A 16,562-nucleotide genomic window follows, 5' to 3' on the forward strand; every position below is an offset into this window, starting at 1 on the left:
TTTTAATAGCCCTGAAAGTATCACTTAGTCTTTCCTACCTCAGTAAGTACGAGTACAGATGTGCCCCAAGTTAAAACACAACAGATGTGAGCTTCCCCAAGCTGCACAAGCAACCCGACTGCAGAATTACACTTGGTTATTAGCCTCCAGCTCTTGGGGTGCCCAACCATGGATCCAAGACACCCTCAAGCCATCACATACGAAATCCACATCTCTAGCAGAGTACCAGACGCAGACCAAGGACACCAGCCGCACCACCCCAGTGCACAGTAGTATATTTTTGGTGCACCCTTAGAGGCCAGTGCCATAGGAAGCTATTCATTCACCTCGACTCTGCTGCCTGTTGACTATCCCGCCCAGCGTCCATCGCCGGTCCAGGCGCCTCAGGTGAGCCTTGCGTCGCTTAGAAACTAGTTTGGAACGTGGATGGAAACATAAAAGGAAAAAAAAAATGATGGGAGGGTGAGGAATAAAAACAAAACATGGCATTTACAAGCACTGGTCTTGTTAGCAGAACAGGTTAGATGGGATGCAGAAACTTTGGTTTAGTTTATATAGTACAGTGAAACAAGTTAGCTTCTTGAGCCTGAGTAACAGAAACCAGCTACAACTGTCACAAATTGCCACCCTTGATATTAATTTTCTTTAAAAAAAATAGAAAACACAGACATAGACACAAAGCAAGCTGCACAACAAAGGAAAACGTGTCCAAGGTGGCTGCAGGGTCAGGACAGATCAACATCACTGCAGTTGGATCTCCTTGTTAGGCTACAGGGTCTCTGGAGAATTCACTCCATTGCATGCAGTAATCAAACCCAACAGGGCTCTAACGCTCTCTAAATAAATTACCACATCACTAAAAAAAAAAAATCAGGGAAAAAAAAAACGGTAGTTTCTGATAAGTGAGTTCACTTGTAACAGCACTCAGGAACTGCACCCAGCTGGAAAGTGTCTGCTGTCTCCTTGCTTGCAACATGCAACTCAAGCACTACCGCTGATAATACTCATTATGTTAGTAGTTGATGTCTAGATCATGATTAAGAGAAAATAATGAACAAACTAACCTTCCTGTTATTGAGCAGGCTCAAGAAGCTAACATGGCAGAACTGAGAATTAGTCCCACATTCAAACAATAATTTATGCTTAAAATATAAACAAAATATAAACAAAAACAAAACACTTATGGAAATGGCGTTGTGAGAACAGCTGTGCACAGAGGACACCACTTGTTTTCCAGATTGCATACTTGGAACCATACTTCAGTTCCTTCTTCTGGTTGTGGAGATGTGAACAACACAGGAACCACTGGACTGGCACAAACACAGACGAACACTTTCCTCTTCCCATGTAAGGGCTTCCACTCTAGTTTGGCAACTACCGAAAGTATGCTTGGTGCTGACAAGAGTAATGCAAAATATTACACTTCAGCTATCTCTAGGGCACGACCACAACTGTTCTCCTAGTGATGCTGAGAAAGCTGTTCATCAGCTCATTATCTCATTAATAATCGCTTGACTCTGCAGTCATTTGGGGAATATGCCCTCATACTCGCAGTCTTCTAACACTATGCTTTACAGACAACTAGGAACAGCAAAATGTTTTGATCAGGGGAAGGATTGGTTGAACAAGTGTTAATAACTTCCCCAAAAAAGCAGCTGACGCCTTCTTCCCCTTCACAGCTACTGAGGCTTGGTGCAAATTCCTGCACCCAGCTCACCCACCTCAAATTTCTCCTTTGCTGTAAGGCCTAAACCTTCCCTAGCCACCCTAAGTAGAGGTGTGGTGTCTAGGCACAGTGTCTAGCTAGTGGTATTCTGTACTTCTCCTTTGATCCCACGTGGATCAAAGCAGAGAAGAACCATGAATTTTCTGGGGAGCTGGATTTTAACTACATAGATCACTGTGGTTTTGGCTAAAGGGACTTAGTAATCCTCTTGGAAGCCCACAGTGGCACAAATGAGTAGCTGTCTTCAGTCCTTCCTGGTGGTGTTTTTCTTTCACATTGGCTTAACCTGGTAGCTTTCTCCAAATCCACATGATGTTAGACTGCCAGTTACACACACACTACATGAGAGACAACACAAGACATTTTAGGAGACATACAGATTATAGCAGAGAGAGGAGCTACAGATGAATTCACAGTAACGCTGACACAGATCGTGACTGTGTTAGGAGGTTTCTGTCCAAGAAGCGAGGAGATTAAGGACATTGACCTAATAGGTTTGTGGAAGGGGGAGAAATTCATGTCAGAGGTCAGCCACCCACAGCTCCTTGCTCAGAGCAGAGCTGAGTGGAGGATTCAGCTATCTGGGATCTCCTGGTCTCCCACAAAGGGTCACACAGATCCACCGTGTTCTCCTTTATACAACAGTTGTAAGGCTGTCCCTAGTAATAAGGCTTTTATACTTCAGCCACATTTTTGTGAGTCAGTTTTTCATCTTCAGCAATACTGAATCTTGCCATGCGATCCCGGACTTGGACTTCGGTGGCCATCCCTTAGTTAGTCACCAGAAAGGTTATTTATCAAGAAGTGTCTAAACCTTTTAAGGGATCATTTTAAGATGTTTACTTTAACAGCTCCTGTGGCTACACAAGTTTCTCTAGATTGCTTTCTGAATGTTTTCCAAGCTCTGTAAGAGGGTGTTAACTCCAAACACAGGCCCAGGTAGCAGCTGACTGTCTACCCTCATGCTGACCAAAGATGTTGTGCAGGCTCAAACACAGGGAGGAAACACGTTTGTCTCTCAGTGAAGTAACTAGAGATACACAGAATTATTAGTAATACATGTATGTAGGGGTAGTATTATTAATACCTTGCACCCAGCACCTCCTTATCTCTACAAGGGTCTGCCACCATAGAGAGGACCTCTGAGTCTACCTGGCTTGTGGACTTGTTCTGGGCCCTCTGAAAATGCAGAGGGCTAAGAGGCTGAAAAAGAAAGTTCCCTATAGTACTGTTTCTGCCCTTCAAAGCAGACAGTACAGATGGCATAGATGCAGGAAGTCTACATCTACAGAATTAATTTTGAAAATTTTATGTACTCTACATGCAGGGTCTAGGGCACTTAAACCAAAGTGCCGTCTTCCTCAGTTACATTGGAGTCTCCTTCTGCCTACTGAGAGAAAGTGGGCAAATCATCTGTGTAAACATTTGGTTTTACATCTCTTAATTAAGAGAGTGAACTGAGTTTTTCCTTCCTCTCTTATGGAAGCCTTTCTTTCCTACTTATAGCTATTGGGAGGCCATTCCACTATATGGAGAGGAGAATAGCTCAAGTAAAACATCTTTTACTTGAAAAAACAAAGAACAAAAGGAGCCTCAGCTTATGTGGTTAATAACATAGAACAAAGTTACTGAAAAGCAAGGGAAAGCTGGGGCACATCAAAGCAGCTGCAGAGGTAATGCAATTAGATTTGTCACTGGGATGGATCTGAACAAGAAGGGAAGAACAGTGTCAGGTTTCAGTGTATCTGGATTTGCAGTAAGGCAGGGAATGTGACTGCTGACCATAGCTGAGGAGAGCAATGTAGTGGATTAAAGAGGACCGAGAGGAAGAAGATAAGGAGCATTTGATGGATTTTCCATTACCCAGGACAGATTGCCACGGAGCAACAATCCTCAGCAGAGTACACTCCAGAGGGCAACATGAAAGGAGGAGGAGAGCTTGAAATGAAAGCAGTTTAAGCAATAAGGCTGTCAAGCATGCTTCATATTTAAGAGTCAGGAAAAGGGAGGCAGCTACAGATCAACAGACAAAGCATTCTTCTGCTCTTTCAGAAAACAGCAAGTTTTTTGGTCTATACTAACAGGGAAACTTTACTGCATCTGCTAGGATGTTGCATCATACCAGACTGGTTCCCTGCCTACCAGGCTACAGTCAGCCTCTAAACCCTAAGTGAACCAGGATATGCGTAGCTTTGAGCAGAGAAAAATGAGTTAGAGCCAAAGATTTCAATAAAGCCACAGATGTCACCCTTGAGGCCCAGCAAAGTAACGTTTTGCTGGTTTGCTATCTTAATGGGCAGACTGTCACCCTGACACATCTCTAAACCTCCTTCCTCTATGCTAAGGAAAGGTCAGCTGAGTTTCCACATACGTTTTACGTAAGTGTCATGTCAAAAGCACCTACAAATTTAGCTAGAGATTCATTAGAATGAAGCAAATGATAATAAAAGTGTCCTTTGTACACAGTTGCTACATGAGAAGTCCATTAAGATGTGGTTAGTCTTTCATAATGGAACAGGGGAACATGTGAGGCTGCACTATTCCATTTCTGGAACCCAAATTAAGCATCTTTAGCCAAAAAACAGCACAGCTGGATACATATACATGACAAATGGCACTTCAGTTGTAACAGAGTAAGACCACACCAAATAAAGTTACCTTTCCACACAATCACAGACCACAGCAACCAGCACTTAAACTAGTTTTAAGGATTAATTTAACAAAAATGTACTGAGAAGCCACCACTGAAGTTAAATCTCACTCCTTTTAATTACCCGTGGCTCCAAAAAGCATATTCTTCCAAATAAAAGCTCTCACTTATATAATTTCTGCAGACAAGCCATGCAAGTTCTTTCCTTTGACAGACATCATAGTCCAAGACCTGTCAGAACATGCTGCTTGGACTTGCACCGGAGTTTTTTTTTCTTGTTTTTATAGTTTAAGGGTATTAAGATGGGTATCATTTCAGTGTTTTTTTGTTTTGTTTTTTTAAACACAATGACAGTCCAAGACAGTCACAAAAGAATTACAGGCATGGTACTTCATCCTAATTTCTTCAACAATTTAAATTTATTTACTGATTCAAAAAAGCAGAAGAGATTAACGCAGTGGATTAGCAGCCATGAGTGGTAGTAAATTTTCAAAGTTGATCTTTTCCTACTGGTGGAAAAGTATACAGCAAGTGAATATTGGTTTGCCTTTGACAACAAAAAGCTTTCCATACCTTCCCCAGTTTTGGATGTGTTGATGTCAGAGTCATCTCTGGTTCCATTTTGGGATTCCAGGTACGTAGCAGGGACCCAGCCCTGCTCCTCTGCAGTACTCACAAACCACCAGCCTACAAAAAGAAGCAAGAGAAGTTGCTCAGTCAACAGTAAGAGGAACAAGGATAGTGGGATGCTACTGAGAAGCAAGCACAGAGTCAGAAGCTTTGGTGCAGGTTTGAGTTACTCCGCAGCCTCCTAAAAAGAGGCCATTTCTGTCAGATATTCTCACAGTGCCTGATGAGTACACAGGCAGACCACACGTAAAAAAATATTGTAAAAGAACAAACAGTTTATTTTTAAATCTGAAATCTATCCATAACAACTCTGACTTGAGTTCTCCAACTGAGTTTCTGAAAGCCTGTCTTGCAGCATGTACATCTACAAAACTGAAATGCTTTGTTAGCACAAATCCATGTTTGAGGTCTCAGAAGTCAAACAACGGAAGCAGGAAAGACTTCAGTAGAAGAGCACAAATTTCAGAATAGGACACAAAATAAACACTGCTAGCACACTTATCATCACCATTGCCAGCGTTCAACAATTGCAACCAGTATTCAGTGACCTAGAAATTATTGCACACCACAGAAATAAGAGAAAAAGGCAACCAAAATGTGACTTCAGGCCATAAGGACCAGTTTATTTACCTTCCCACCTGAACCTCCGTGTTTCTATTATCGTCTAAAAAAACCAAAGTGATCACCAACTCTATTGAGACAACCTTTAGGTTGTATCTATGGATGGATGAATAAAATTTTAGGTGAAACAGCTTTCAGTTAAACGCATCCCAGTCACAACTATTCTCACACCCCTTTTCTTGCTTGGCCTCATTGATTTATTGAACCTTCCCCTGAGTTTGATGGAGCCGCTCACCCATGAGCCTGCAGCTCTAGGTTTGGAGCACATCTAGATTCTGCTGCAGTCAGGTAAGGTCAGGGTTAAGATACAGGACCATAAAAAGCGAAGCAGTTAAAACATTCCCATTGTTTTATATCATCTCCCAGTCTCTCCCCCCAAAATGCAAGTTGATTCGTCAGGAGAGCGCGAGCTATTGTTCAACGCTCGTTTTAGAGCCTGCCCAAAGGGAGTTGAGGAAAGTTATTTCTGTACAAGCGCTTCAGAGCGGTTTACAGACTTTAATGGCTATCATAAAACCAAGAAATTTCACAGGAACCTGAACCTGCCTGCGATGAGCTAAGGCAGAGACAAGCCAGCTTGGTTTGCAAATAGATGGGGGCACAAAGACTGATTTCTTTTGTGACAAAGCACAGGCTCGTGTGATGGCCACGCAGCCCTCCTGCAGTGAGGGGCTGAAGCCCTGGGTCCAGTAAGAGGATGGGAGACTCCGCTGGGCTCCATGGCCACACAATGTGCAGCTTTAAAGGGGAAAAAAAAGGAACCTTCTGAAATAATGCCTAAGTTCTCATGTTAAAAATCACCCATGTTTGTTCCAAAACTTGTCACGAAAGATTCTACCAGAGGACAGGAGTTATAAACCCTCATTTTCCTTGCAGGAGCCTGCAGCAGGGAGACAACGTGCCCCAAGGAACAAACCCCCTCGCTTCTCAGCACAGCTGCTAGGTAGCTCTATTTATTTACTCTCCAAGCTCAGACATGGCTTTCCATTTTCTGGCCCAGCAGAGGGTTGGAAACTTTGCTTCACAAGGCTCATGGTTGGAAAGTTTAAATTTAGTTATTCCTCCCCAGCAGGAGGTGGATTCTCCTGCCACGAAGCCCACAGCAGCGAGCACTGGAATCTGCCAGAGCAACTCAAAAATGCATCTTCACGGTCGTTCCTCGTTTTACCAGTAACATATCAACATGGGTAGCAAACACAGCTCAACGTACACTTATAATTAAGCACAAAATGTCAGAAGCTGGCTTTCAGCTGATACCAATTAGGCTGGAATTGTTTATGTAAACTCTTCCTCAGAAAGAAATTAAATACAATTGCACAAAAGGTCTTGCCTACACTTAAAATGTGCGCTTGGGCCAAACTCAAACCATGGTAAAACAGTTGTTGGAAGGCTGGAGCTCACAGCCTTGACGCCAGCCCAGTGCTAGACCGTTTCGCAATACAGCTCCTCTGGCTGGGCTGACGGAGATGCTCTGTTGCCTCAGAGCTGAGCTGAAGGCCCTGCGTTTGGGCCCTCATCCATCCAAACAGGGCTCCCTGTTAAAAAACCAATGTTTGCCCCCAAACCTGGGCATGCATACGCCTGCGTCCCCATCACTCCCAAGTCCTTTGCAGGGTGCAGAGCGAGCACGCAGCAAGGTCTTAAGCAGCTTTGATTCTTCAAGGCGTCTCTGAGGGGAAAGCTGTTTGCCACTGAAATCGTGAAAGTTATTTCTTTCTAAATATTTCCTTTATATACAATGTGCAAGGGTAAAGCACAGACCAGAAGCCCATGCAGCTAATGAGAAATCAGCAGCGTGCACCCAGGTTCAGAGAGAAGCTCCATGGTGAAATCCCACCAAGAAGCTTGAAATGGGAGAAAAGCTTTAACGCAGGAATACAAACTCCCATTCATAGGAAAAACAGAACAAAAGCAAAACAAAGCCAACATTTTACCTAAATAGCCTGAACAATTGAGAAGAGTGAGAAACTTCCAGCAGCACTCCCAACAGTGGGAAGTCCAAATGGATGCTCGCAAGCAAGGCACACAAGGTCTTGGAGCGGCCAAGCAAGCAATGCAGAGAAAACTTTCTCCTTATGAGGCATAAAATCCAAATTATGATGGCACATCTAACCAATAACCCTGCAGAAAGGAAATTACAGCATAGCACAAGAACCAAGACTCCTAGCAGAAAGAGGCTGACGTGAAAATAAGTGCCACAAGGCAGGTCGTGCATGACAGCATCAAACTGCAGAAAGTCACTGTCTGGCAGCTGATAACGAAGTATTTGCTCTGGATTACCACCTGGGGGGAAATATTAAGGCAGCTGTCACTTGGCCCCACCGATAGCACCTTTTTATTTATTCATTTAGCGAGCTCATGCAGATGAAGTAGCCAGATCAGCCTGTTTGCAGAAAGCCAGGGCTATAATGGAGCAAACTCCTGTGTGTCCCTCCCCTGCCATCTCTCCCAAACCGTCGCAGCCTCACAGGAACATTGTTAGAAAACTCGCTTTTGAAACAGAACAAAACATCACATTTATTTTGAGTTCTCCCTCTATGCTGGATTTTAGCTTGACTTCACAATTCCTTATTAAAACCATTCTGCAGCAACATCTGCATGGAATTATGTAAAGTTATCTCTGTGCACTGCCAAGCCAGGCTGAGGTTCGCTCTTGCACTCACACCATCTGTAAAAATTAGGCACTGACTTGCAGCTCAAGTTAACCCTTACGGATGCCCCTAGCTCTCAGACACCAAAATGCAACTCTAAAGCTGATGTGGCACGGATGTCTAGACTGAGAGCATTACCCAGCCCTCATCCCTGAGGAGGATTCAAAGGGAGTTTCAGTCTCAGAAGACGTAGGGGGAATTGTGGCTGCTGCACCCAGGCCAAGCTCAGCTCAAGCTTTGCTGCATTACTCCAAATCCTGCCTTAATACTAACCCAGGAATATGAATTTGTAGGCATGCAACGCTCCCCCCAGATGCATTGACTCTTTGGCTGGCACGTCAGCATCTTTAGCTTCAACAGACAAGATGTTTCTACGCTCACAGGGTCCATCTAGTCTCTGAGAATGAGAGATTTTGGCATGGACCTACACCGGTTAGAGAGAGATGAAAGGTTCCACATGCCACACAAATGCACACTCATGGTTAGCTGATGATTGTGGAACAGACTGATCGTGCCTGAGAACAAATAAGTGACCAAAAATTGATTCTATAAATCATATTTCTGCATCTAATTGTATTGCCAGTCCTCCTTCCAAAAGGTTTTTAAAAAGACCCCAACCCACCCCATAGGAAACCACTAAACAACAATCAAAGGGCTGCGTTTTGTACAAGTTTGGTTTGTGTTGACCCTTACTCATGGCAATATTGAAGCTTAAATATCTCCACACAGACAGGAAAATTAGCAACGTGAACAAAAGTAGCATATAAGGTGCTACGAATCCCTTGTTTTTGTTGTTAACAGCACAAACATGCTGAGCATTGATCTCCAGCTCTCCCCTCAGCCATTAAGTTCTCTGTAGATTTTTATTGCCAACTTTCAGCTTAACCAAAGTAAACAAGGACAGCAACGCCGTAAAAAGGGAATGGGAATCTCTCCTGCATGAGTGGACTACACTTTCTTCTAAACAAATACTTAAACAACACTCCACCTCTCAAGAGCCTTGGAAAAACCCCACTCAAGCAGTAGTCTGGTACATTTGCTGCGTACTCCTTGCACTTCAGAGAGCTGCTCCCTTTTAAAGTCCTTCTGACTTCGATCAAGAAATTTCAAGAGATAGTGCCTACGACTTGAGTTGTCCTGCAGAAGAGTATTAGATGCTATCAGCTCTCTTCAAAACATGGCCCACAGACATTTTTGTGCCAACAGTTGACCATTTTCTTTCAGAGATGCTATCTGCTTCTTTAAGGAACAGCTCAAATGTGAGAGCATTGCTGTGCAGATGAAGGCACTTACTTTTTTCTCCCCTCCAGAGCTCTTACTTCCCACACAGTGCATGTATATTTGATGCACACAGGGAAGTCGGTCATAATCGCCTTGGACAGATCTCTAACAAATATGCAGGAGCAGAAAGACAAAGGTAGCAGAAGCAGCACATAGTGAGAGATTTCCTGCAGTAGGAATGTTCTCACACCCACTGCCTAAAAATTTACGGCAGTGTCCATACTGTCAGACACTACCAGTGTACGTGCTGGCTCTGCTCTGTACAAGGCTGCTTCAGCCTCGTACTTGGCAAAGGTGCTGGACTGATAGCGTTGAGCTTGTGTGAAGGCCAATGTCTGATTTCTGAGCATGTCATCCTCACAATTCACATAAAAAGGCATCTTTGCCTTAAATATGGAGATAAGATGTGAGAGCTCTTCCTAGCATGGACCTGACCGCAGTTTGGGGTACAGAGGTCTGTGCATGAGTCAATGCTCAGCAGACTGGGGCCGTCATCTCTGGATGAATTATTCAAGTTGGTGAAATATTAAAGGCAGCTTTTATCCTTAAACACATTTCCCAGCCTGCGTGTGCTGTGGGCTGTGCTGCAGCCACCACTCAGCCATGAAGCAATGTTTGTCTCGCTTTAAAGATGGAAGCAGGGCTCCTACAGAGATGTGCTAGAGGAAGAAAGCGTTTGTGCCAGACATCCCACTTGAGCGCAATGAAGACTCACAGCACAGATTCACGGCCTTTTTATGTGCCATACCCAGACCAGGCTGGGCCACATGTTAGGATTTCAGCTCAACCACATGTCGTGATCCTTCCTTCAAGTCCTGGAGCTACCTGCTAGCTGCATGGTACCCACACGTTCCTAGGGGCAACCACACTTCCCAGTGGGAGTCTCATTCTGCAAAGTGCTGCAACCCTAAAAGTCTGCAAAAGCAGTCAAATGTACAAAGGTTGCAACCTTGCTTGCAACAACCACTGTGGTTGTACTCCAGGTACAACTTTAGGAGGAAACAGAAAGACAAGAAACCTCACCAGCCCATCTCCAACAAATTTTCAAATGAAATACCCTAAGAGCCCCACAGCACTGCAGTGGGGCAGCAGAGTTGCTAGATTTCTTACGTGAGAGAACGGAGCCGGTCATTCCTTTCCTGGTAGCCCAGCATGGGAGGAAACGTGCCAGCTGCTGGGGGAATTGCTGCTTCTGTATGGGTCATGAAACAAGTTTTCTGTCATATCACTGAAAGATAAATGATGAACTACAAACATGGAAACTCCAGTATTACTATTTTTATGACTATTATTTTTAAAGCTTCCTTCCTCTCTTCTCAAAGAAAATAATCCAATTAGGATTTGAAGTGTACCAAGCAAACATTTTGCTCCTGGTACTGAATGTGCCACAGCAGCTGACAGTTCATGGATTAGGAACCACTCACCTGACCCCTGCCCACAGTGATCGCACAGCAACGGGTATAGAAGTCAGGTCACAGACTACGTTCTGCCCCACAAGCAATTAAGCCCCCTTAGTAATTAAGCGGAGTAATATTCATATGATTTCACAAAGAGTCAGCACATTCAAGGCTAAAGGAAGAGGCTGCACACCCCTGTGCCTTGCTTCAGCATTCAGCTGGCTTTTACAGGAGACCCTACAGGAACATAAGAGGAACCCCAGCTTAAGAGCATCACTCCAGAACACCGTCAGCCCAGAGCACACGTGGAGTGCCACTGGGGACACCTCTCTGCCCACTCCCTCTGTGGGAGAGTCTGAAAGCTGAGGTTTGTTTTCAGAGCGAAGGCTGCAGCAGTTTTTGCTTAATTTGGTGATGGGAACAATATTTGAGAGAGCTTCCTGAGGTGAGGGAGGAGATGGAGAGCTGAAGGTGGGGACTCCTGGAAGGCTGGACTGCTGATATCACTTTTTGGCCATTAGCAGAACAGTACTTGGCCTTTTGTTCCAACTTTCAGCTCCACAAGGCAATGAGCTGAGACCAGGGTTTGATGTTCTCCAGCAAGAGCTTATAGCAACAGCTGATGCTTAGGGCTCAGCAGCAGCACAGGGAATAGAAGCACAGCGTTAGGTGTTTGCAGGCAAGCTCAAGGAGGGGGAAAAAAAAAGTGAATCCTAAAGTTTGGGCGCTGTTACAATGAAAGCTTTTCCCTGCAATGCCTGGCTAGTAAGGCAACTTGTTGCTTCAGGTCTGTGTGGTTATGGATTTGCTATCCAATCCTTCCACTGTCACTTTCCTCCACCTCTACTACTAACCACGTGGGGTAGGTGGATGGAGGCTTCCCAGCCATGCCTTGAGCATCTCTCCCCTTTGCTGCTGTTCTCCAGCTCCTTTGGCTGCAGAGCTGGCTGGCATGGAGGGCGCACCACGTGTGGACAGCATATCCATCCCAGTTACTATTGCCACACAAGTTTTTCCTGGACCAAGAGCAGCCGAGCTGACTAGGTGTGTACATAAGTGCTCAGTACGGAGTCCCAGAGCATGTCTCAGATTTTGGCTTAAACATCTAGCTTGCCTGGACTGCTTTCACGTCACATCATATGCACAAATACACGTATAGATGTGGAAACTCACACCCTGACCTCTGCATTCAAATACTTATCACCCTCCTCTTCTGTTGGGATTGAAACTGCTTTTCCCCGTACTTCTGGAAAAACAGAAGTGTTTAGAACATGGGAAAAGTTCATGGGAAAAGCAAAAACTGGATAATGTACAATTCAGCTCTAATACTTTGTGGGTTACATCACTAGTAGAGACGATGGATATTCAGAGTATTAGACAAGTAGGAAATACCGCGTTATTGTATTTCTTCAAATCTTCTAAGCTGGTAGATGACACGTCTTTCAGAGGGGCACAGTTGGAAAAACACTTATTCATCTCTGATGATATTTGTGAATTTACGTGCGCACAGATGTGTAAAGCGCACAGTTTATCTTTGTGTTCTGATAATGTTATAAACTCCCCATGTCCTGGATCTGCAGCTATTTGTTATGGCCCAATAGTTACCCAGGGGCTTCCCCTCCCTGTTTTTTTAAAAAAAGACCTCAAGCTTGTGTATTGACACAGCTGGAATGAAAGAATCTGCCAAACACGTTCTCAGGAATTGGCACATACATCCATAAGGCCATCGTACAATCCAGCACAAATTACACCAGTTGTGTCCTTAGAGCAAGGAAATAAATGCACTACCTATTGCATTAGCAGCGATGGAAAAGCCTTAGACATTACCTGTAAATCCCAGACAAGGTCCCATCAAGCTCCATGTCACCAGCTTCCCCTAAATCAAGCACCCTGGCCTCCCCAAGACAAAAGGAGGAAAAAAAAAGCACCAATTCCTAAGCCTTCCCGCAGCCAACTGCAAAGAAACACACAACCAGGATGCCCACGGTGCTGGCCAGCATCCCAGCCCATCAAGACCAGGAGATGCACAGAGCTGTGAAGCAGGCAGCAGGTTGTACAGGCAGTCACATCCTCAGACACACTAACACCTTCTGAAAATAAATTTAACATAATTTTTATTTTCCTGCTTTACTTAGCGTCACAAACACCCAATGGTGAAACTCTGCACCACGAGCTGCATCCCACATAATCCAGCGAGTTTGTGGCTCACAGACTTTGGTCGTTACAGGAACAAAAGGAACGAAGAGAGGAGTGTTTTACTCAGAGGAAATATCTCATCAATCATGACAAGGAACAAAGCTATCTTTTGGTGGGCATACTGTATTGTGCAAGCAGCCTGGCTGCAGCTGTTGGCCTGTGAATGCTGAGTGCTGTACAGTCACTGAATAAAAAGAGATCCACCATAACCAAATGGCTTTCAAAAGGTTACCAGCTTGTACCGGTGTCTTCTTTTATCTTGGAAAGTGACAGAGATGTGCCCCTCAACAATGAAATTGTGATTTTAGTAACCAAAAGGCCAGGTGAGATTGCCAGAGAGCGCACAGACTTCACTGCCAGTATTAAAAGCTGTGCATTAAGTCTGTACAGGCATCAAGTGGTACTGGGTACTGCCCTCCTCTCTTCTTCTCTAGACACCAATTTTTAGTTTTTACTTCCTCAGGTCCCCAGAATTGACCAGTGAGGATACCAACTGCTACCTGTGTCCTCCAGCACAGCTTCCCTGATCGTTCAAGTTCATGGGGCACTTCCCTTGCTGCTCATTGATTACAGCCCAGAGACTTGCGTCTTCTACTGCCAAAAGGATCCATCCTTCATCTACTTTAGAGCTTTTACTCTTAGGAAGATCTAGGTTATATAGGAAAGCCAAGCAATAAGTCTCCCCTCACCCTCCTTAAAGGCTGGTCTCCCACCTCCTGTTCAGCAGCCCACACTTAAGGTTGATGTCTACTTTACCGATGAACCCAATGAACCCACCAAAGTGATATCATAGCCTCAATGTTTATAGAAATCAGTGACTTACAAAAGACCCTGACCACAAGTGGGTTTGCTGGGGTATGAATAGACAAAAACTGCAGCACACGGCGTAAAACAAGAACCCAGAGGCCAAGTCCAGCCCGGGGCAGCAGACAAGCAACCCACTGGCTTCAGGGAGGCTACGCCAGTGCCGCCACCTCCTGCAGCACATTTTCCAAAGCCACAAGCAATTGCTTCCAGGAAAGGTATGCAAACAGACGGCCTTCCACCCCAGGGGGCAGGAGCATCGCAGCCCCAGGAGCCAACGGAGACTCCCTGGGTCATTCCGAGCTGTGGGGTTGTGTGTTCGCTGGGGTCAGCCAACAGGGTGCAACAGTCAAACTCCCAAGTAATTTCCTTTACATTCACAGGACTTAATCTTAGAGCAAACACATCTCGTGTCCAAGCCTTCCTCTAGGAAAACATGAATAAGCTTGCAAATGGGCCTCAGAGCAATCTTGTCCAAAGATTACAAATTACTTCCTAGCGGTTTAAAAAGTTACAGGCCCCCAACCCCAGCTGATAGGAAACAGCCTCCATAGGCAGCAGAGAATAGCCAGTATTTACATCCCACACAGACTGACAAAAGTCACTTTTGTTTTAAATTTCTTTTTCTGAAGTCCATAGAGAGTGTGGTGTCAGTTGCTTACTGGGAAATCCTCAAAACCACACAGATTGAGGAAAAAAAGAGACTCCGTGGATTAGGAGTGATCCTAACAGTACAACGCAGCACTCCAGGTGCTGGAGTCAAAGTCACACAGGAATCCCATATCTCAGTCAAAATTACAGCAGCTGCCCCTGAGAGGGACTCGAGTAACCTCAGGACACAGAGCAGTACTGGACAAGAGCTCGAAGCAAGGCACAAAGGCTGTACTATAACCAGGGGACAGAGCAGGCGAACAATGACGTGAGCTCAGCCTGAAGTGCAGCTGAGTCACCAGATGAAAGCCACGGCCTTTCACAAACAGCTTCTGTGGGATGCTTTCGAGCCACAAAGCTCCTCCTGCTAGAGGAACGAGGCATTCAGCCTCCCAGTGCCCAGCTCAATGTGTGGAGCAGCAGCACCGCTCCAACAACCAGCTCAAAAATGGCCATTTCCGTGTCCTGGCCATTCCCTCAGGCTCTGCTTTCCAAATACAGCCTCTGTCCAGCTCTGTTCATTAACTAGCTCTGGCAAGATCGCAGCCCAGATGGTACCTTATCGCGAATACTGATGTAAGCCCAGCTGAATGCTCGGCTCTCCCTCTGACGCTGCGTCGTGGCTCCTCTCCTGAGCTCCATTCAAGCCGTGCTTCTGCAGTGACCCCAGGAGCTGCGCCTCAAAGAGCTGCCTCAAAGAGCTGCAGGAAATGACAGCTTCGGAAATGAGCACCCGAGTGATGAATAGCAGCCTGCAAGAGCAGCCGGGGAGCTAGCAGCCTGCCAGTTCATGAACTGCACTGTGTTGAGCAAGGACATACATGGGCAGGCAGCATCACCCACACTCCCCAGAAGAGATTACAAACCCAGCTCAGTGTTTTCGGAAGGGTTTTTTTTCCAGGCTTCTCTAAAATTTAGAAACTTACGGAGACATTGCTATGTTTAGATCAGCATGAAGCTGAACCAGCCCCATTTTGAAAAAATAGTTGCTTGAGGGAAATTGGAAGAAAAAAAGAAAAAAATAGGAAAAATCGTTTTCTTTTATTTCTCATGGAGACCCAGACTCTGGGAGCAGCCTGTGCAGGTAGAAACAAGAGGACATTCACCTTTAGGAAGGGGAAACCTGAGCTCATCCAAGTAGGATTCAAGAAGCAGACAGAAATTACTGGGGTATCTGGTTCCATGAGCTCCAACAAAAAGGTGCATCAGCAGTGTAAGAAGAGAAGGTAAGTATAGAGAAGCTGCTGAGGCAAAACCCCCTGGTAAGATGCTTACCCTTCCCCTTAAAGGGAAAACCACTCCTCCCATGTTGCAGGGTCACCAGGAATGCCAACTTCAAAGCCAGGTTAGCATTTGATGCTCAGACCCGAGAGGCAGCCTAGACCCTTTGCAGAGAACTGCTCTGCCTTCAGAGAGCAGAAACACCTCGCTAAGGCTTGCACTGTGGGAATGACAACAACTTTCCTATTAACACCTCCTTCATAGCAAAAGGCCGGGTTACCGCCTGCCCAGTTGCCAGCCTGCCTCCAGGAAGGCACGGTTAAGTGTGCACTAAGTGAAAGGCCCAATATTTAAACAGTTTCATCCTCTGACTCTCCTTCCTCTCTATTCAATCTTAATCAAACAGAGCCAGAGCTGGTACTAAGCGCAGATTTGCTGGCAATAATCACTGAGGCTGAACTTCTGATACTAAATAAGGGTCAACTGTGCAAAATTAATGAAGTGAGATACAGAAAACCCGTCAATCTCTGTGTTTCACAGAGCTGAAACAAAACAAATCTAACATTGTGAAGCTTATTCCTTTCCATTAGGAATAAATCAACCATGAAACAAGGGCAGGAGTAATGCTGTTCTTGGGTGAAAAGCTAAGATTTGCAGACCCTCCATGACAAACACACAGGCACTGCACAATGCAGCACCCTTTAAAATAAATAAGCAGCACAGTGAGGGATTAC

The 16,562-nt window shown here is 45.1% G+C and overlaps 1 protein-coding gene across 6 annotated transcripts in view; it reads right to left on the minus strand.

Annotated features, from left to right (window-relative positions):
• SH3PXD2A (SH3 and PX domains 2A) overlaps positions 1-16,562 on the minus strand; it is a 232,090-nt gene that overhangs the window by 34,264 nt on the left and 181,264 nt on the right. For 5 of the 6 annotated variants that reach the window (XM_068688429.1, XM_068688432.1, XM_068688434.1 and 2 more), the window contains 2 exons: positions 4,950-5,063; positions 327-410 (listed from right to left, as the gene is read on the minus strand). In XM_068688429.1, coding sequence (XP_068544530.1) covers positions 327-410; positions 4,950-5,063 — 198 coding nt within the window. The remainder of the gene's footprint in view (positions 1-326; positions 411-4,949; positions 5,064-16,562) is intronic. The other variant, XM_068688430.1, reaches the window with a different exon arrangement.

This window comes from Anas acuta, chromosome 7 (genome assembly GCF_963932015.1).
Source record: "Anas acuta chromosome 7, bAnaAcu1.1, whole genome shotgun sequence".
Lineage (NCBI taxonomy): Eukaryota > Metazoa > Chordata > Aves > Anseriformes > Anatidae > Anas > Anas acuta.